Source organism: Ornithorhynchus anatinus, chromosome 13 (assembly GCF_004115215.2).
Source record: "Ornithorhynchus anatinus isolate Pmale09 chromosome 13, mOrnAna1.pri.v4, whole genome shotgun sequence".
NCBI lineage: Eukaryota > Metazoa > Chordata > Mammalia > Monotremata > Ornithorhynchidae > Ornithorhynchus > Ornithorhynchus anatinus.
The window spans coordinates 33,199,164-33,221,463 of NC_041740.1; the positions used below are offsets into that span (position 1 = coordinate 33,199,164).

Consider the following 22,300-nt stretch of genomic DNA (forward strand, 5'->3'; position numbering starts at 1 on the left):
ACCTTCATGTTTTTGGCCAAAGTCTTATTGACACCTTCACATGTAATGGATGAAGGCAGCTCATTCATCACGCCTTGAAAAACTGATGCCTTGAGATTTGGGCTTTTTTCCCCCTGCTGTATCTCTGGGCTTGTGAGAACTTGCCCAGATACCCAGTGCAACGGTTAGCCTCCTGTTTCTCCTTTGGGGATGATGAGAATATTGTCGGCTCACCTCCCGGGGTGTTTTGAGGACTAGTTTCAAAAACATTTGGGGAAGCTTAGAGGTAAGTGCTATAATCTCAAAGGTAACATTCTTAGAATCACCTTTTTTTAATTACCTGGTATTTTGTGATGTAGTTAATAACAGTATGGACTTAATCACTACATTTGGATACAGTGGCTCACTTTGAATTCATCTACTTTGACTCTGGGGCTAGTGTCTCCGTTTTCTCCTGTCTGAGGAGCAACTTTGCTACTCTGGGACTATTTCCTAAGACAGTCACATGAAACATAGTTTTCTGGGACGTCCTGCCCTGGATGCTACTGCCTCTTTAATTTCTGCATCCAATGATTATCTGGGAAGCAAGTCAGCCAAGTCTTTAGTCTCTCTTTCTGATGTGACTCACATCATCATTATCTGGCCAAAGCGTGGTTGAGTTCTGTAGCGAGAAGCCCTGGCAAGTACTCTCTCTCTCTTTTTTTTAACCTTCCCTTGTCTACGATCACCTCTTTAAATTACCCTGTCTCCTAAACTTCTGACCGGAAGCCATCGAAGACCTTTTCTTTCATGTTCCTTTTTTCAATTTTCATTTTCAGATGTAATGAAAGTCTCTGACATACCACATTTGCTTTTGTTTTATTAGCTTCCTTCTCAATACCAAAGCAGTTCTGGGGTTGAGTTTCAGTTGTGCAATCAAATGGTGTGTCAGAGTGGGTGAGGAAATTTTCTTCAAGGGTAAATCAGTTTTTGCTTTTAGGCATTTGTTTGTTCTCTTGATGGTTCCGTGTTGGCAGTAATAAGCCTGAATATGCTGTTTGATCTTGTTTTCTTCTGAATGGTATGCTGATATTTGACTGCTATAGCTTTGTAGAATTAATAGGCCTCATCCGTGTTTCTCTGGGTAAAGAGAGTGAAGAAGTAACTTAACCCATGATTCCAGTTCTGTCGGGAGAACACGTAATACAGCTACTCCTGTATTGCATGAAGCTGAACTAACTTTAGGCAAGTTTTCTTCTTCAGAACTATTATCAACCAGTTGATGGGGTCTAGAAGAAGTGGCAGAAAGCCAGCAATGGGTTAATTCAGCAGGGGAAAGCCCAATCTTAAACTTGGCCTTGCAGTCAGTGCTTGGGGGACAGAGGGGGGCAGAGGGGCTTTTTAGGGGAGACGGGAGCATGTATCTTGTACTTTTTCTTGCTGTCCTTTTAGCTAGCTTACAGCCGATTTCAAAATTCCCATTTTGCAGTACCTGTGCTGGTGGGGCTCTTAAATACTACTTAGTGAGTTTCTAGGTCACCCTGAAGGGAATGAATATCTATCTCATCATGACAGTTCTTATATCGAACCCGGCAATTAGTTGTAGGAAAGTGTTCATTTAGTTCATTTGCCTCTCCGCCCTGTAAAATTAAAGTTGGTTTGTCTGTCTTTCTAGAAAATTTAGGTGACTTTTTTGTTTTGTTTTGTGTTTGTGTTTTTTGTTGTTGTTCTCTGTGTCTTGAAATGGTATTTGTCAAGCACATATTATGGTCCAAGCACTGTATTAAGTCCTAGAGTAGATATAAAATAATCAGGCTGGGCACAGCCCATGTCCCTCGTGGGGCTCACAGTCTTAATCTCCATTTTACAGACGAGGGAACAGAGGCACAGAGAAGTGAGGTGACTTGCCTGAGGCTTAGTGTAATGAGCTTGAGGCAGCAGTGAAGCCGTTGATTAGGGCATTGGCATCTTTGTCGTTAACATCCATCCAAGGTCCCTGTTTTCAGATCTTTATGCCCAGTACCTACCAAATTGTCTGTTCCACCTTCACAGTATCGCTAAAATTCACCCTTTCCTCTCCATCCAAACTGCTACCACGTTAATACAATCACTCATCCTACCCCGCCCGGATTACTGCATCAGCCTCCTTGCTGACCTCCCAGCCTCCTGTCTCTCTTCACTCCAGTCCTTACTTCACTCTGCTGCCAGATCACTTTTCTACAAAAACATTCAGGACATGTTTCCCCACTCCTCAAGAAACTCCAGTGGTTGCCTCCCCTCCCTCTCCACCACCCTGCATCAAACAAAAACTCCTCATCATTGGCTTTAAAACACTCAATCCCCTTGCCCCTCCTACCTCACCCCGTTACACTCCTACTACAACTTGGCCTGCACACTTGGTTCCTCTAATACTAACTTTCTCTCTGTACCTTGTTCTCTCCTATCTCACCGCTGACCCCTTGCCCACATCCTGCCTCTGCCCTGGAACTCCATCCCTCCTCAAATCCAACAGACAATTACTCTCCCCTGCTTCAAAGCTTTATTGAAGGCACATCTCCTCCAAGAGACCTTCCCTGACTAAACCCCCCTTTCCTCTTCTACTCCCTTCTCCATCGCCTCGACTTGCCTCCATTGTTCATTCCCCCTCCCAGCCCCACAGCACTTATGTACACATCTGTAATTTATTTATATTAGTGTCTGCCTTTCTCCCCTACTCCCGACCTCCTCCACCCCTAGACTGTAAGCTCATTGTGGGCAGGGAATGTGAATGTGTCTGTTTATTGTTGTATTGTACTCTCCCAAATGCTTAGTACAGAACTCTGCGCACAGTAAGAGCTCAATAAATACGATTAAATGATTGAATGAATGGTAAATAAGCGCTTACTCTGTACCCAGCACTGTACTAAGCGCTGAGGTGTATACAGGTAAACTGGGTTGAACACAGTCCCTGTCCCACATGGGGCATGCAGTCTTAGTCCCTGTTTTACAGATGAGGTAAGTGAGGCACAGAGAAGACAAGTGACTTTCCCAAGGTCACACAGCAAAGTGGCTGAGCCCAGCTCCTTCTGATTCTTAGCCTGTGCTCTATCCACTAGGCCATGCTGCTTAGAAGATATAATCCCTCCCAAGAAGCCAGTTATCGAGGAGGCATCTAAAGAGAATGGCCCTAGATGAGACAGTTGTTCACCCAAAAGAAAAACGTTCAAGTGGATGAAACTAAATTCAACAAAAGAGTTGTAAAGAATTTCTCTCCAATCTCCGAAATTTTTTTCATGGATTATTTTGGGTGGGTTTTTTTTTGGAAATCTAGAATACTGATGGGGGGGTGCATATATAAACATGTCTGAAGTCTCACCTGCATTGTTTTTAATAAAAACTACAGTCAGCAGTAAACCTGCAGTTGAAGAGCACATCCCCGTTCCCCTCTCCCATAGGGAGACCTGAGCCAAGTGCCAACGCCCGTCACTCACTGTTTCCGGCAGATAGGTACACATCCCCATAATCTTCAACTCACCCCACTCTCTGCTTGCCAACTTAAGAGCATTCGGCTTCACTTTTACTTTAAACAAAGCCCTTATTGAAAACTATAGCCCCTTGTGTAGATGTGTGGACCTGGTGGGGGATTTGTGAAATCTAGTCTAAGGGCAGACAACTTTTTTTGTCCTATGGGTTCCCCCTCAGAATGCATGTCCATAGGGGCCCTAGAACTGGGCTAGATGAGAAGGGTTTTGTTTTGTTTCTTTTTTAAATGGCATTTGTTAAGCTGTCATTGTGTGCCAGGCACTGTACTAAGCACTGGAGTAGATACAAGATAATCTGGTTTCCTGTTCCACATGGGGCTCACTTCTAGTCTTAATCCCCATTTTACAGTTGAGGGAACTGAGGCACAGAGAAGTGAAATGACTTCTCTGAAATGAATGAGAAGCAGTGTGGCCTAGTGGAAAAAGCACAGGCCTTGGAGTCAGAGGATCTGGGTTCTAATCCTGGCTCCACCACTTGTCTGTGTGACCTTGGGCAAGTCACTTCACTGCTCTATGCCTCAGTTTCCTCGCATGTAAAATGGGGATTTAGACTTTGAGCCCTATGTGGAATATGGGCTGTGTCCAACCTTATTATATTGTATCTATCCCAGTACTTAGTACAATGTCTGGCATATAGTAAGCACTAAAGTTCTATTATTATTAATAAATGACTTGCCCAAGGTGACACAGACAAGTGGAGGTGCTGGGATTAGAACCCAGGTCCCTATAAACACTGTGGCAGTTGCTCTAGCAGTGCTCATTGTTTCTGGCCGATGGGTACTCCTCTTAGATTGTGAGTCCCACACGGGAGAGGGACTCTGGCTGACCATCTTAACTTGTACCTTCCCCAGCACTTGGAATAGTGTTTGACACATAGTAAGCGCTTAACAAGTACCATAATTGATCAATCAATGACTATCCCCTGGATCCATTCATTCATTCATTTGTATTTGAGTGCTCACTGTGTGCAGAGCACTGTACTAAGTGCTTGGAAAGTACAATTTGGCAACAGATAGAAACAATCTCTGCCCAACAACGGGCTCACAGCCTAGAAGGGGGAGACAGACAACAAAACAAAACAAGCAGACAGGCATCCATGCCACCGGGATGCTAGACTATAAACTCCAGGAGAGCAGGGATTGCTTCTACCGATCCCATTGTACTCTTCCAAGCTCTTAGAGCAGTGCTTTGTACAAAGTAAGCACTCACTAAATATGACTGATTTAATTTCAGGGGGCCAGAGACTAGAAGGAAACACCCAGTGGTCAGGACCCAATCTTAAGTGTTTCCGAATCCTCCTCCCCCTCCTCCTCCTCTTCCTCCACACTGTTCAGACTGGAGCGTGGCTCCCGCTCAGAAGTGTTTCTTCTTCTGGCTTCCCAGCCTCACCTTCGCCTTCCCTGAGGGGGACATTCCCTCTAGATTGTAAGCTCGTTTTGTGGGCAGGGAAAATATCTGTTACGTTGTTACAGCGTGCTCTCCCGAGCGCTTAGTACGGTGCTGTCCATACAGTAAGCGCTCAATAAATATGATTGACAAGAGGGAACAGGAGGAGCCTTTTGCCCACTGCAGTGCCTGCCGGGAAGCATCCGGGCTACTGGCCTAGGCTGGGGATATGCAGGGAGACTGGAGGGGTGTATTCTTGAGGTTGAATCATCCCTTAGAACATCCCAGAGAGATGCTATCTCTGCCATTTCCTGCAGCCTAACTGTGGATGACACCACTGCAAGATAGGAAAAAAAACCCTAAATAGCTTTGGAGCCACAGCAGGCAGTCTGAGAATAAGGGAAAACCCCAGTTTACCAAGAGGGCAGTGGCAGGTGGGCCAAATCACAGAGTTGATGTCTGTACCAGGGCTTCTCGCCTAAATCCTCATTGCCATCGTGGCAAGATGGGCTTCCCAGACAGAATGGAGAAGAGAGGAGGGTGACAGAGGTTCACACCGTTCATCATCAGTGGTGTATATATTGAGCGCTTACTGTGGGCGGAACGCTTGGGAGAGTACCACGTGACAGAGTTGGCAGACACGTTCTATGTTCACAATTCATTCAATCGCATTTATTGAGCGCTTACTGTGTGCAAAGCACTTTACTAAGCATTTGGGAAAGTACCATATAACAACAAACAGACACATTCCTGCCCACAATAGCTCACAGTTAATGAGTTGAGTTGGTTCTACCCAGGCTGTATTTCTAGGGGTAGTTTACCAGCCTGGAAATCCCACAGCATCGATTGCACTGGTAGTCTCTTTAAATGATCTTAGGGAAAAGAGATTTCAGTTTCACTAAACTATTTTGCTGCCTGTGCAGCAATTGGTCAGTTTTTTGGGTTTTGTTGTTGTTGTTTTTAATCAATTTGCCTGTCCCATTTTTTCCCTTCTGTGACTGCCCGTTTACTCTGCACTCTCCCCAAAGCACTGTTGAAGAAAAATTAGTTTTGGCAAACAGCCTATTAAATATCACTTCAAGACCCTGACTAACTCTTAAACTAAACCGTGACTTGGCTGCAATGGGTGGATCACCCTTGTAAATAAACCTGTTGTGGTTACTCCTAGATGAATTCACAGTGTAGTCAGAGACTTTGAAATTTTTTAATAAGCTTATTGGAGACTTGGTAGAATTTAGGATTTGTGACTCTGGGAAAATTCCTCAGAAGTAAAATGACTGCCGTTTTTCTCAGTCTAGTAGTAGAGAAGCAGTGTAACCATGTTGGACATGGACTGTGTCCAACTTGGTTAGCTTGTATCTGTCCCAGTGCCTAGCACTTATAACAGTGCTTGGCACATAGTAAGCACTTAACAAATATCATTATTATTATTACAGTGCCTGGCACATAGTAAATGCCTAACAAATACCATAAAATCTAGCAGAATTGGCTTGGAGCTGGCAGTCAGGATACCCAGCTTTACTGGCATCTTGTATGACCTTGGGCACATCCTTGTGGCCAGAGAAGTTAAGATTTCTCATCTGTAGAATGATAAAAATAGACTGTACAACTCATATGGGGCAGGGACCATGTTTAACCTCATAATCTTGTTTGTACCACAGCCCTGAGCCCATACTATATAAATGTCCCTTATTAGAAATATTAGTATAGCTCTTCACAGATTCATAGGAAGAACAAACTGTTTGAGTTATATTATGAACACAAGAGTCTCCTGTCATGAGTGGACAGATAATTTCACAACACTTCAAAGTCAGAAGCGCAGTTAATTATGTGCACATTGTAATTACTAGTGTGTCTTGGGGACTGTCAGAAGGGTGGTTTTTGTTTTTGTTGTTCTTGTTTATTTTTCTACTTTGAGGGGAAGCAAAAACAGAGTTTAGGAAGATAGTTCAATCCCTAACCGTGGGATTGCTTTATTCTTATCATGAGGGGGTCTTTTTTTTAAGGTATATAAGAGCTTACTGTGTACCAGGCATTGTACTAAGCTCTGGGGTAGATTCAAGTCCATGTCCATAAACACAGTCCATGTCCCAGGTGGGGCTTGCAGTCTTAATCCTCATTTTACAGAGGAGGTAACTGAGGCACAGAGAAGTTAAGTGACTTGTCTGCTAGGTGACAATGGATAAATGGCAGAATCGGGATTAGAACCCAGGTTCTCTGACTACCAGGCCCCTGCTTTATCCACTAGGCCATGCTGTTTGCCAGTTATCCTGGGAGTCAGAGGACCTGAGTTCTAATCTTGACTCTGCCTGCAGTGTGCTCTTGGGCAGGTAACTTAACTTCTCTGTGTCTGTTTCCTCATCTGTAAAATGGGGATCAGTGCATGTTCTCCCTCAAACTTAGACTGTAAGCCCCATGTGGGACAGGGATTGTCCTTGGCCTGATTAACCTTTCCCTAGAGCTAGGGACTTAGTAGCACTTAACGAATGCCATAATAATCATCCAGCTCTAACTGAATGCAGTGCTAAATTCAAATGGGGCGTCCTTAATTGTGCCTTCTTGCTAGGCTCCTGTCTAACTGTAAAGCATTGACTTTTCCTTTTGGCAGTTTGGTGTTAAAAGACCAGAGTTCTTTAGAAGATCCTTTCTAAATTGAGCCTGTCCTCAAAGAATGATCGGTGTCTTGTTCTGTTGCAGTGGGAGCTTCTAGCAGTAGGACTGCAACAGTCACCCAGTTTGAAAATGGACAGCGAAGGAACTCCAGATTCTGCAAAAGTTACAAAAGAGTGTATCCTTACAGAGGAGGTAGTAACCCTTCTTTCCTTTCTGTCCCTGATCCGAGCTCCCGCTTGAATTTTCATACAGCTTTTCGGTCCTTACTTGAAAAAGTTAACCTTTGGGTTTGGATTTTCAAGGATCCTGCCCTGTGTCTAGCTGCATTGTGAATACAGTCGAGTTCTGGCCCAGGAAATAAAACTCATTCTCTAATTCTTGCTAAGTCATGTGCTGGAATAGGGGAGTGAGAACGATCTAATACATTCTTATAAATTTACTTCTGCACTTTCGTTGGTACAGAAATCCATCTTTCTGCTAGTAAATAATTGCACAGGAAATTGAAGTACTCTTTCACTTCCTTAATGGGTCTCATAATAGTCTGTGACTCAGTCACTGGGATGTCTAACCTGAATTTTGCCCATCTGAACAAACTGACCTATAAAAACTGAGTTCCAAAGAGGACTGAACTTAATGTATTTCATGCTCAGGGAACAATTCAATTTGAAATTTTAGCATTGCCAACCTAAAAAAACAAAAGTCTACATCCCTCAGACTGAGTTAATTCTGAGTTAATAAAAAGTGGCACCTTTTTATCAGCAATGTCATTTCTTTGCAACCATCATTTCTTTTTAAGCGTTGGTGCAGTCTCCCAGGAGACAGATTGGTGTAATCATTGGTACTGATGGTGAGAAGCGAGGAGGGTTGGGTAGTTAAGAAACCTTAATCAAAGAGTGTTTCTGTCCGATGGCTAGAGAAGCAGTTTCTGACAATCATTGGCATTCCCAAAGGCGAGAGGCAGCCCTGCCTGCAAATTTGGCAATATGAAGCCTGGATTGCCCTTGTGGGTCACGGGGGACCAAATCAGATTTGGGAAATCTGATCGTCGGCCTTGGCAGATGTGCCTGTCCAACCGGCCTTCTGACTGGGGCTCAGAGAAGGCAAAAGGTGGGGAAAAAGGAATTCCTAATTTGCGGTTAGTAGCTCTGGCCCATCAGGACCAGATCCTTTTAAGTCAGTTCCTTCGAGAAGTGGAATCAATCAATGGTATTTATTGAACGTTTACTATGTGCAGAGCACTGTACTAAGCACTTGGGAGAGTCCAGTAAAACAGAGGTGGTAGGAACCACTTTTTCCTCATGACCAAGACTCTGTGGGTAAAATAAAATGGGACTACACCATGGGATTCTCTAAGCAGCACCCTGGTTCGAAGCAGCTGCCGAATGTGTTGTTCTGATCTCTTCTTTTAGTTAATTTCAGAAGGAAAGTGGGTTAAGCTTGAGCAGACAACGTACGTGGATCCCACCGGGAAAACCAGGTAACATCTCCTTCTTCCTATGACACGCTCAATCATTCATGGGGGACCAGTTCTCCAATGCCGAACCAATTCACATACCCATGGAGGGAATTTCTGTCGCTCTTCTTTAAGAGATGTTTTCCTTCCTTCTTTTTCCCTAGTCAGTGGTAAATTAATGGTAATTAAAACTAGAAAGTATATTACAAGAGCTACTTCACAGGACTGTCGTAACATCCCTTGTCAGTTGTAACTGTGTGATATAGTATGCCCTACAGCCTGAAAAAAGTAAGCCAGGTTTAAATAGAAATGTAACTGTTCTGATTGTTTTGTTTTTAATGGGGTTTGTTGGGCGCTTACTCTGTGCCAGGCACTGTACTGATCGCTGGGGTAGACATTGACATAATCAGATTGGTCACAGTCCCTGTCCCGAATAGGGCTCACATCTTAATCCTCATTTTACAGATGATCTGAGGCACAGTGAAGTGACTTGCCCCAGGTCACAGGGCTGGCAAGTAGAGGAGCTGGGATTTGAACCCAGGTCCTCTGACTTGTAGGTCTGTGCTCTTTCCACTCGGCCACGCTGCTTTTCAATTTAATAATCAAAATCTTGCAGTGTTGATATTTACCTAGTAGCTAGTATAATTGAGCTTAAAATGAAAGGTCTATCTGCCATACCTGCTCCATGCATAGATTTTATTGGATCTCCTTAGGTCTTCTCATCATTCTCAAAAGTATAGATTGAGCAATGTATTAAGAACTCAAAACACAGTTCTTACCCCTAAGTTCTCAATCTAATGGAGGGAGTTAAAGGTTAATGGTGCAAAGTTTAGGCGTATGGGTTTTTTGGTTGCTTTTTTTAATAATTAAACCACAAAGTCAGAATTCAATTTTATTAAATTGCTTAAACACTTACACACTACTTTTGCTTAAACACTACTGAGGGATAAGTTGGGAGTCTGATTTTCTATTATCCATGTAGGTAGGAAAACTGAGCGTAAGGCTGAAGGTCCCCTTTGTGCTCTGTGAGAGGTTTTCATTCCCTCCTCTCAAGCATTCTTTTTCTGTCGCTATACTAAGCGCTGCAAATGCGTTGCTATTTCTTTTGTTAGGAACAGAGCGTTTTAATAATTTTGATAGTTAAGTGCTTACTATATGCCGAACACTGCACCATTCACTGGGGTAGGTATAATACAATCAGCTCAGACCCAGTTTCTGTCTCATTCGGTGCTCACAGTGTGATGGGCGGGGAGAAACAGGTATTGAATCCCCCTTTTCAGATGAGGCAGAGAAATCAAGACCTGCAGGCAAGTGGCAGAGTCTGAATTAGAGCTCAGGTCTCCTGACTCCCAACCCTGTGTTCTTTCCATCAGGCCACGCCGCTCTGATTTCCCTACTTGAAATGTCCTGTTTGGCTGGGCGGCAGAGAGCCGGTCAGCTCCACGCCTGGTTGTGAGAGTCAGGGAACTGGGAGAATAGGACCTAAGGAGCAATCCCACCTCCTCCAAGATACCTTCCCAGACTAAGCCCTTTGTTTCCCCTCTCTGCAAACTTAGCCGAATACCCCTAAGTACTTTGATATTCACCCCAACTCCCCAGTACTTATGAAAATAGTCTTCTACTCTATTTCCGCCTCCCTGATCTATTTTAATGTCTGTCTCTCCCTGCAGACTGTGAGCTCTTTGTGGGCAGAGACTACATCTACCAACTCTCTTATACCGTGTGCTGTACACAGTTTAGTGTTCAGTAAATATCACTGATTGATTAATTGCAGATGCCCAGAAATGACAATTCCGGGATCTTCCTTATTTACCACCCCTCAGGGTCAGAAAAGTGTCTTCCGTCTAGCTAACGCTGTATTTCTACAGCTTGTCTGACCTCCGTGTAGGTGACCAGCTAGTCCCAGCTCACTGTTATCGTATTCTTTTAAGCCTGATAATCATGAAGCTTCCCTTGCCTTTCTTCTTCCCCAAGCTGGCTAACGCCCAATCCTTCTGGAATAGTAGTGGCGCATCAGCCCCAGCCCCAGAGAACAGAGGTCTCTGGCTATTAAACCGGGTAGAGTCTCTATGCTACTGTCTACACCAGTTCCCATGGCCTTTTTGGGAAGGTTTTGGGAGTCTGACTCTAGCGTCCAAGATCAGCCTCATTCCTGCTTCTTCACCTTCTCACAGTGCTCCTAGGCCTGAGAAGCCGATTGCTTTTGTCGTTCAGTCATTTCCAGACAATGACAGTGCCCCTCTTTTTTTTTCCCCCTCCCCCTAACCCCCCATCCCTAGTGCCCTTGGAATCCTAAATGGTTGCTTTGTGCTGCACCTTCTCCTAAAGCCCGTCTAAGAGTAGCCTGGGGAGGCAGCAGGGATTGAGAGCGGCACCAAAGGTTTTTTATTTTTTTCTCCTCCATTGCATCCCTTCCCCTTGACCTGCGGGCGAGGCTTGGGCGATTGTTGACTCTGTGTTACTAACAGCGATGTGGCACTGTTGTGAACTTTCCCAGAGCAGAGGGCTTGTCTAACGGTCACCGGTCTACTTGCAGTGCTTGAGAGGAGGAGAGATGGATGCCACACAGATATGCCGACGGGCTGGGCCTTACTTACTACACAGTCTGCTCTTGAATCTCCGGGCAGGGATGGGCCGGGACCGATTATACTCAGCCCTGTCTTCCCTCTGGCCTTTTCCTATCCCATACCACCCTCTGGGCACCCTTGGACCCATGGCTGCTTTCCATTCCCCTCTTCTGTCTCCACAGCCACCCTTCCCCGTTTTTCTTCCACTTGAATAATCAAACTTTCTCTCCTTACAGCCGTTTTTTTTAATGTTGCCATCAGTGACGTTTTTGAGCTTATACCCTTGGTACAGCACTCCTGTATATACTTTTATTCATATCATATTCATTTTATTTACATCTTGACTGTTCCTGCAAACCTGTGTTTCCCCCATTAGAGTGGGAGCTCCTCGTGGGCAGAGAATGTGTCCCTTCTTTATTCTGTTCTTCCCAAATACTTGGTATAGGGCACTCATTAGATGGGCAATTAATATGCTTCCCGGGCCTCTCGTTAGTATGACTAGAGAAGCAGCATGGCCGGGTAGAAAGAACACGGGCCTGGGAGTCAGAGGACCCAAGTTCTAATTCCCACTCAGACAGTTGCTTGCTGTGTGACCTTGGACAATCACTTAATTTCTCTGTGCCTCGGTTTCCTCTACTGAAAAGTGGCGACTCAATACCTCTTCTCCCTCCTACTTAGACTGTGAGCCCCATGAGGGACACAGACCGTGTCCGACCTAATTTAACTCGTACCTATCCCAGCACTTAAAACAGTGTTTGACACACACAGTAAGCACTGAACAATTACCATTTTTTTAAAAAAATAGCTGACCTCCAGCAGTGTCAAAGGTGAGAAGCACCAGTAAACTGATGGTATTTGTTAAGCGTTTACTATGTGCCAAGCACTAGTCTAAACACTTAGCAGTGTTCTAAGCGCTGAGCACTCTTCTAGGATGGAGTGTTTTATTAAGTGCTTATTGCAGAGCACAGTACTGAGATCTGGGAAAGAATACGCAGTTGGGAATTAAGCACAGTCCCCGTCCCTTATGGGGATGCTCACAATCTAAAAATAAAAGGGGGTGAGGGGCCTGGTGATAGTCACATAAGGAGAAAGCAGGAGGGTCCTATGGCCTTATCCCGTTGGGCTGTTTTCTCTGCAGCACAGGGTCATGGGTGTGATCGCTACTGACCCTAAGCAGTGGTCTGCCCCACTCTCCCTGGCAACTGCAACCTTATCTCTGCTGTTAAGACTCTGAGGCCGCTGCCACATCCAGGCTCTTTCTGCCTGACCTTCACTCGGCAGTCAGTATAACAGATAGCGGGTGTTTAATCAGTCGTATTTATCGAGTGCTTACCACGTGCGGAGCACTATACTAAGTCCTTGGGAAAAGCGCTTACTCGGTGCCAGGCACTGTACTAAGTGCTGGGGTGCATATAACCATTCAGATTGACACAGTCTAATCACATATCTGGGATTTCTTATGTCTGTAACTTATTTCTGTTAGTGTCTGTCTCCCCCTCTAGACGGTCAGTGCACTGTGGGTAGGGACTGTGTCTACCAACTCTGTTGTATTCTCCGAAGCACTCAGTACAGTGCTCTGTGCGCAAGTGCTCAATAAATACAGTTAACAGTTCCTATCCATGTGGGCCTCTGTCTTAATCCCCATTTAACAGGTAAGGTAACTGAGGCTCAGGGAAGTTAGCCCAGGGTCACACAGCAGACAAGTGGCGAAGCCGGGATTTGTACCCAGGTCCTCTGACTCCCAGGCCCTTACTCTGTCCAGTAGGCCACGCTGCTTTCTGTTCTACTCCTGTTGATGACCTAGCTGTTCCATATTTAACGCTTCTGACATTGCAGGCAAATAGGGAAGATAAAGCTACAGCGAGAGTAAGTAGCTTGGCCGAGACAGAAGTCGGAAATCGATCCTGAGTCCCCTCACTCTGTTCCCCGCTTTCATCCTCTAGATCAGGACCCTGTCACAGAGGCACAGTCGTAGTATCTGCACGGGCTCGGTGATCCAGGGGGCTGCTGCTCGACTGAAGCTCGGGGACGTACTGAGAGAGTTAAACCATCCCCTTTTAATGTGAAGGAAGAGCGGGGGAGGAAGGCAGAAGGCACTTCCTAAGTTTTTAGCTGTGGGGTGGAACTGGCAAAGACTGGGGAGGGGCTGGGAGGGCGGAACCGACTAGGGAAAGAGAAGGCATCTACTTGCTGCAACACTCAATGGCTTCCTTGACCTATTTCCGAAGATGTCCTGGGCTTTGGGCCTTTACTGGGCCTCGGTCCCAAGCACCTCCCTTTGCTCCTAACCCAAAGCTGCAATCACCCTTTAGCCGGCAGTGCTTGCCTGTGTGAAATCAGCATCCAGACTCACCCACAGCCTTGGAGCCTGGTCAAAGGCCCCTTAGGAACCAAGACACCAGGAATGACCTGAAATCTCCAATCTGGTAGCCGGCATGTTTGCTGCCCGAGTAGCGACTAAGCAACGTGCGGTGGCCGGAAGCTTCCGGTAGTTATTGTCAAAAATCAACGCCTGGGTAATGCCGTGTTTGGTGTGTTGCTGTCTTCTAGAGTCGTTGTCCCAAACTTGCATGTTTTGTGGCTGCAAATCGTTAGGTCATGCGCCAGAGTCCAAATGTATTTGTTGGTGTGTTTAAAATTGATGGTTTCACTCTCTTTCTCCATCTACCCTTCCCCTCCCAGAACTTGGGAAACAGTGAAACGTACAACGAGGAAGGAAGGACTTTCTGCCGACGGTACGATTGTGCATTTTTCACGTAACTGCTTTCATGGGATCTGACCGAAAGCCAGTCTGGAAAGCCCTGGCTGATTCTCATTCCGGTGCTTTAGAGCTCTAAGCTTTCGATAAGCAAGTCGTGGCCATACTGTGTCATTTGGAACAGTTCTGTTTCTCTTTAAGTAGCTCTGGCTCCTTTCTTGAGTTAGAACTGTTTTGGAAAAATTCCTAGCATTTGTAGGCAAGTTTAACAGTTTAATGCCCATATGTAATGCCGTACATGTCCCAGAGTGCTCTGAGTCATCAATCCAGATGGCAGGAAATGAGCGAAAGCTTCTTTCTGGCTCTTCTTCTCTCCCAAGGAAGCACTGATACAGCCACTAGATTAGATACCTTATTTAATGAAAATTAATGTTTAATGACCATGCCTTGGGCTACAGTGATGTTGACTTTCTTCCTTTCCCTCATGGGGTGTCACAAATGTAGACTTGGAAAGACGAGACACTTCCAAGTTGGATTGTTTTTGATAGTCAAGAGCCTAGAGCACACGTGAAAACAATGCTCATCTGAAAGAAATTTACCTGCCAGTAAAAGTCAGGTTAACTTCTATAAAAGAGGCATTATGAGGGAGAAGCGGATGTAGTATGGTGTTTTTAGAAGATGGCTAGAGGGATAGAAAAGCTTCTAACTTCCTGGAGGGCTGGTGTGGTCTCTCGGGCTTGGGCTGCTGAACCTTAGTAGCTGGTTCAAGCCATTTGAGTGCCACAGTCTCACAAGGGCTCTTCTCTGTCGTGTGTCCTGGGGATAGGTGTGGCGATCATCCCAGTGTTACAAAGAACCCTCCATTATGAGTGCATTGTTCTGGTGAAGCAGTTCCGGCCACCAATGGGAACTTATTGCTTGGAGTTTCCAGCAGGTAAGACACAGACTGTGAGGAGTGAGGCGTAAGTGGGCACCCTGGGCATTCTCTGTGCAAGACTTTGATGTGGCGGGGGTGGAGGTGGGCAGGAAGAGCGGTCTACGGCTGTAGCCATTTCCAAGCCACCTGAGGGCATTTTGTTCTGCAAAGTGCTGTCGGATTCACTGCCCACCTACCCAACTGCCGGCTCCTGATCCAGACTGGGAACGAGGCATGGCGTGGCACAGAACGGGCAGGGAGGGGTGATTCGGGCTGTATTGAGCCACCCTACTCTCAACTGCACTGTGAGGTCCAGCAGTTCAAGAAGTGTGATGTCTTTTGGGTGGTCGTTCATATAAGTGCTTGGGTACAGTGTTCCACACACAGTAAGCGCTCAAAATGAGTGAATATGAAACATTTGGTGACAGGTCTCATAGATGACAACGAGAGCCCAGAAACTGCTGCCCTGAGAGAGCTGGAAGAAGAAACCGGATACAAAGGTGACATTGCTGAATGTTCTCCAGGTGGGTATTAGGCTGTTGGCCTCGAAGCACTCTTCCCATCAGCATCGATTTAGTGGGTTCTCCATACTGCTTTTTCTTCCTTTATAAAAAGCTGTTGGATATTTCAAAGGAGCAGATTCCTTTGACGTGAAACCTCAGTATAATTCATCAGTAGGTGAATTAGGCTCAACTCCTCCAGTAAAGGGCATAACTGGGCAACAGGTAAACCAGAGAGAAGCAGGGAAGAGATTTTGACTTTCAAGCAAGTTCCTTCCAGAATGGACAGAATTTTTCAGCTTCCTGACACAAGTGATTCTATGCCACCAAACCCTGCTGATCACAAGCCCATACTTCGGTCTTGAAAGGATGTGAAATTACATGTTTTAGTCTCCGGGGGTGAGAGGGGAGATTGCATGCAGTTTAAAATACACAACTGTCCTCTAGCTGCCTAACGTATGTTTTGTTCAGCCTGAGTAAATGATCCATCTGTCAGTCAGTGGCATTTATTGAGCACTTACTCTGTGCAAAGCACTGTACTAAGTGCTTGGGAGAGTACGGCACAACAGAGTCAGACAGTGTTTCCTGAGGGTTTCCAGGTAGGGTGTCCTGGGGGACAGGGGACTATTCCCTATTGCTGTTCTCTGGTGAAGGGTCCAACTGCACAGTCTTGGACTTTTTTCATTGTTGTTTCTTTTAAAGAGGGGAGGGAGAGGCGGTTTGCGTTTGAGGAATGGAGCAGCATCTCTGTTCTTATTGGTAATCCACTGCTTCTCGCCTTAGCTGTCTGCCTGGATCCAGGTTTATCGAACTGCACCACTCACATAGTGACTGTGACGATCAATGGCGATGATGCGGAAAATGTGAGGCCCAAACCAAAGCCCGGTGAGTGCTGGAGGGGATTCGAACATGACTTTAAAGAAGAAAAATCAAAATGAGGCACAGCAGAAGAAGAATACTCAAATTTGACTCCGGGTTTCATTGGATTACTTTCTTATTCCTTACAAGCAGCAATAATATCGTGGAACGTTTCACTTGGTTTCACTGACTGTTTTCCATCATGACTCCTACTTTGGTCTACTTCTGTGACTACCGTTTCTCACTTTCCAGTGCAAAGTGGGGCCTGAATTTAGTGATAAAACTTAACTTTCAGGGACTAGTAACTATCCAGGGCTTAGTATAGTGCCCAGCACTTAGTACAATGCCTGATACATAGGAAGCACTTAACAAATACCATAATCACTATTTTGTATTATTATACATCTTGGCAAATTTGGCAGCCATAAACACTTGGAAACTCTCCCGATGCTTACCTGGCTAATCCTGGATTCTGAATGCTTTATAATAATGGCAGTCCAGTGACTTCAGTGCATTACGATGCTGACGTTTCTATTCCTGGCAATCTAAAAATCCTTGATTTCCGGGGTAGAATAAATGAGAAGTTCTGAAAATATCTTTCTGTAGCTGATTTAAGAACATGGGCCTGGGAGTCAGGAGACTAAGATTCTCACCTGGCTCTGCCACTACCTGCTGTGAACCCTAGGTCAAGTCACTTAATTTCCCTGGTCCTCAGTTTCCTCATCTGTAAAGTGGGGATTAAGTACCTGCTCCCTCCCTCTTAGACTGTGAGCCCTATGTGGGACAGGGACTGTGTCTGCTTTGTGTATATTGTATCTACTCCTGAGTTTAGAAAAGCCCTTGGCCCTTTACAATTAATCATTTATTGAGAGCTTACTGTTTGCAGAATACTATTCTAAGTGCCTGTTTTAAAAAAATAGTATTTGTTAAGCACTTACTGTGTACCAGGCAAAGTGTTAAGCGCTGGGGTAGAAATGAGCTAATCAGGTTGGACACAATCCGTATCTCACTTGGGGATCACAGTCTTAATCCCCATTTTACAGACGAGGTAACTGAGACACAGAGCTGAGACACAGAGAAGTTAAATGACTTGTCCACAGTTACATGGCAGATAATTGGCAGGGCCGGGATTAGAACACAGGTCCTCTGACTCCCAAGCCCAAGCTCTTTCCACTAGGCCATGATTCTTGGGGGACAAGAGATTTGGTAGACTTGTTTTCTGCTCTTGAGGAACTTGCAGTTGAGAGGAGAAAGCAGGCATCTAATATAAATTAGAGAATATCAAGTGCTTAAGAGGGCACAGATCTACATGCATAGACACAGAAGAAATAGGGAGTAGGGGAAGAAAGGGCTTAGTCAGGACGGGCCTCTCGGAGCAGATATGATTTCAGTAAGGCTTTGAAAGTGGGGAGATGGTAGTCTGCCATATGAATGAGGAGGGAGTTCCAGGCCAGAAAGAGGACAGTGGCAAGATAGATGAGATCAAGGTACAGGTGAGTAGATAGATGGGTGTTAGAGGAGCAAAGTGTGTGGGCTGGGCTGTAATAGGAAATCAGTGAGGTAAGTTGTGGTGGGGGGAGCTGACTGACTTCTTTAAAGCCTATGGTAAGGAGTTTCTGTTTTGATGCGGAGGTGGATAGGTAACCACTGGAGGGTTTTTATTTTGTGTATCTTGGTTTTTTAGTGGTATTTGTTAAGCACTTACTTTGTTCCAGGTACTGTACTAAGGTTCTTGAGGAGTGGGGAGATGGGGGCTGAATGGTTTTTTGTTGTTGTTGTTTTTTAAATGATCTGGGCTGCAGAGTTAAGTGTGGACTGGAGTCGGGAGGGAATAGGAGGCAGGGAAATTAGCTAGGAAGCTGATGAAGTCCTCAAGGTGGGTTATGATAAATGTTTGGGTCGGTATAATAGGAGTTTGGATGGAGAAGAAAGGGCAGATTGTAGAGATGTTGTGAAAGTAGAATAGAAGGAGCAGTCAGGCCTCCATTCCCAGAGGGAACAGGATGGGGGGGGGGGGAGAACTTTTTTTTCCCCCTAATCACACATTAATCTTGATTCAAAGACTGTTTAAACCTCTTGACAATTATGTTTAATTCCCATTATCTCCTAAAAAGAGGGGGAAAAGGGGAATAAACTCGTGCAAAACTGGTATTAGTGTACTAATTTTTCAGTTTTAAAGACCTGTATTTGCTTTTAGCCATTTTTAACATTAAAGCTACTATTCCAGTTCTCTTTTGAGAAAGATGATCATGCCTCTCAAAAGACCCTCTGAGCACCTTCTATTGACAAGCCCAGTTTGGATAGATGGGCTTTACTATCTTAGGCCCCTGTACAAGACTTGGGTTTGGGCAGATGATTTTATTTGCTTAGCCACTTGGCAAGATGACCTTTACTGAAATCTTCTTTCTCTTTCATTTCAGGGGTTGGAGGTATGTTGATCACTTAACTTCCCTGAGGCTGGCTGCGTAGCTAAGAATGACTGAGCTACTGCAGATCCTATATGTGGGTGGTTTGGAATGCCGTAGTCCACCGATGCTCTCGTTCAATTTATTTTTATTTCTTTAGAATTTTTGGAAGTGGTTTCTTTACCAAAGAATGACCTATTGAAGAGAATTGATGGTAAGTGCCTCCTTCTACTTCTGCCTACATTTGCCCTTCCTAGGCTACATTGAGGTTATTATCTGCTCTGTTGTTATTTTTAAAATGCTTTCTTCAACCCTCTCCTTCCATAAGCTCTTTAGCTGCATATTAATGAAGATTGTGCCATAGAAACTGAAAATCCCTCTGCCTCTCAAGGCTTACTGTTTGGGCAAAAGCAGCGCATCTTACCAAACAGGAAGTGGAGAGGACCTCTCTCTGTCTTCCTGTCTTCTCTCCTCTGCCCTGGACTTGGACTTCCACGTGTCCAAAGGACTATGTGGCCACTCTTCCCATCAGGGGTAATAGTCAAGGAAGTCACTGAGCCCTCAGCAGAAGAGAACTGCAGACTGCATGGGCAGCACAAATGATCCCATATTCTTTAACAATCCTGTTCTCCCAGCTGCCCTATGGGTAGAGTGGCTCAGCCCTCCTGCTGCACTATGTTGGTCACGTGCACACATTGCCAAAGTCGACTGGAAAGGCGGAAATGTCCAGTTAGGTGGTCATTCACTAAAGTGAATCGCTCAGGGCGCCTTGCTGTTAAAGGCTTCTCACCCACTCATTCTTTTGAGCAGCGTGGCTTGAAGAGGAAGGAAATGTCTTCCGTCACATGCCTGCCTTGACCTTTTTTTTTTCTCCTTTTGGGATTTTAAGCCCTCATTAAGACCCTGATGTCAGTTGGGCTTAATGCTTGAAAGCACCAAGTTGTGGGTAGGCAGAAACAGCAAGAGGAAAATGTGACTTCCTGTAAAAGGCCAATTGACCATCAATGTCTTTAGATTGTTTATAGAGAATGAGCATTTTCAAGGAGTGAACAATCTGGGACTGGAGTTCGTGACTCTAAACCTTGCACTTTATAGACATAAAGTCAGCAGAGGAAAGGTGCTTGGAAGTAATTCTTTCAGTTCTTACCTTAAAGTTGTAGCAGTAGCTTACGCTGTCAAGTGCAATGAAGTTCAGAGAGCAGTTTTCCTTTTCAAGGGTATATGGCATCGGTCATGTAGTGGCGGGTCCTTTTCTTTCTGGGATGGCCGTGAATGGAAAAATCCCAAGTGTCTTTCAGACTACTTGGGAGATATTATCTTAACCCAAGTACATCTCTGCAGAAACTTGCTTGCAGTTAAAACAGTAATAGAGGCTCCAAGATTCTAGTCAGTTAGGGCTGAAACAGTTTAACAAGGAGGCCCCAACAGTATCCTGAGGGAGTAAGTACCAATAACCTGAAATAGGACAATTCCAGACTTGGATTGGATCTTTCCTTTTTATGAAGATAACTTGCTTTTTAATTCCAGGCTAGTCTTTCAGCTGTGGATTGGTGGACCCAATTCGCAAACTGGATTAGGACTTGAATCTAGAGATACTGTGTCCTTTGTTCAAACCAGTAAATCATATTTCTGACAACTCACTTCTCTTCCCTACCTCTTCCTGCTGGCTGAGGGACTATGATCTGAAGGTGTAGATGGGCCCAGCCGACTTGTTTAAATGAATGCCCTTCCATCACTTAGAGGCAGTATTTCGCCCTCTCTGAGGGGAGTAAATATTTCAGATAAAGGTGCTGGGGTAGTTGGACAAAGCTTAGGCACCTTAGACAAAGCATTCCACCAACTACAGCATTTTTATAAACTACTGCCCTTCCATAAGCACTTAGTTTTCCTCACAGGATCCCTGCCACACAGAGGGAAGACATTCAAGTGAATCTGTTCAATATTGCTTTTTACTTGCTGTCTTTCTGGGCATAGTACTGCTGCATAGGAAGCAGGATGGCCTAGTGGAAAGAGCACAGGCCTGGGAGTCAGAGGACCTGGCTTCTAATGCCGGCTCTGTTGACTGCCTGCTGTGAAACCCTGGGCAAGTCAACTTCTCTGGAGTTCAGTTTCCTCAACTGTAAAAGGGGAATTCAGTACTACTCTCTTGTACTTAGACTGTGAGTGCCAAGACGGGGACTGTGTCCAACCTGATTAATTTTTTTAATCCCGTTGCTTAGCACAGTTCTCGATACATAGAGAGTGGTTAACAAATGCAATAATAATCTGTCCAGAAAAGGACATCCTGAGAGCTGAACCAGGCTTTTCCAAGGTTACATCTGACTAAGAAGGAAAGCTAACTTTCCTAGTCTTAAACCAAAGCCAGTCAGCCTGTTTTTAAATAAACAATGGAGGAGGAAGAGGAAGGAGAAAGATGCCAGAAGTCTCAAACTGCAGCTGCCATCTGGGCAGTTCTCCTGTGAAGCTAAATAGTGATCCAAGCACCTTTACACACAATCAGGTTGGGGGAGAGGTAGGTGAGGGGGAAGCAAATGATAAATATCCTGACTTCCCTTCTGATACATCTGTAACTACTCTAAATACTTCTCTAAAAATGCATTTGTAGCCAAACCCTCCAGGATATGAGAATTTGGTAGAGCTGTTTTCGGTGAAGGCAGTCGATTTAGTCTGATAAGGAAACTCAGCTGTAGCATACTTTTAGCTTTCTTAAGGTTTGAAATGCAGTGAAGCTTACTTTATTCTTAGCCCAAGTCTTTTGGAGGATGGCCTCCTCCACCAGGCAGCCAACCAGCTGCTGCCTTGTTAACAAGGCACCCGCTGCCGGCGGAACTGGGGGTGGGTGGTTTTCTCTCCAACTAACACCAGCTGTCTTTGCCTCTTGTAGCCCTGGTGGCCGATGAGCACCTCAAAGTGGATGCCAGAGTCTATTCCTATGCCCTGGCCCTGAAACATGCCAACACAAAGCCCTTCGAAGTGCCATTCCTGAAATTCTGAAGCTGCCTAGGACCCCAGCTGTATTTTTTTTTTTGGTTTTTTTTTTTGTAAAGTAGACCAAAAAGACAACTTTGTATTCCAATAGTTAATGTAGATTTTTGAATGAGCTTTTTCATAAAATAAAGGCAATTAGAATGCACATGCTGTTATGGGAATCACAATTAGCTGAAGACTGTGTGAAAGCTTTCTTTGCTGGGATGTGGGCTGTACAACTAAGTAGGGTTCTTGCCATCCCACTTAAGGGCAGAGCACTGTACAAGCACTTGGGGAAAAATAAAATAAAGATCCCTGCCCTCCAGTAGTTTAGCAGATGATTCATTCAAGCCTGCTCGTGAGGAAATATTCTGAGCACCTGCCTAGGCTGACCTTCCAGCAGAACCATACCTTTACTACTTCCTGAGATGGGGCTAGAAGGGGAATCCTGCCCCCTT

General features: G+C 45.0%; 1 protein-coding gene across 2 annotated transcripts in view; it reads left to right on the plus strand.

The window, feature by feature from the left end:
- The window catches only part of NUDT5 (nudix hydrolase 5), a 28,730-nt gene extending 6,700 nt beyond the window's left edge, over positions 1-22,030 (plus strand). The window contains exons 1-10 of one of the 2 annotated variants that reach the window (XM_007656944.3): positions 598-658; positions 7,563-7,670; positions 8,888-8,955; positions 14,181-14,233; positions 15,023-15,130; positions 15,541-15,636; positions 16,396-16,497; positions 18,891-18,899; positions 19,036-19,089; positions 21,760-22,030. In XM_007656944.3, the coding sequence (XP_007655134.1) occupies positions 7,608-7,670; positions 8,888-8,955; positions 14,181-14,233; positions 15,023-15,130; positions 15,541-15,636; positions 16,396-16,497; positions 18,891-18,899; positions 19,036-19,089; positions 21,760-21,869 (663 nt within the window). In that variant the 5' untranslated portion in view covers positions 598-658; positions 7,563-7,607 and the 3' untranslated portion in view covers positions 21,870-22,030. Of the gene's footprint in view, positions 1-597; positions 659-7,562; positions 7,671-8,887; positions 8,956-14,180; positions 14,234-15,022; positions 15,131-15,540; positions 15,637-16,395; positions 16,498-18,890; positions 18,900-19,035; positions 19,090-21,759 lie in introns of those variants that run through there. The other variant, XM_003428869.3, reaches the window with a different exon arrangement.
- The last annotated feature ends 270 nt before the right edge of the window (positions 22,031-22,300 follow it).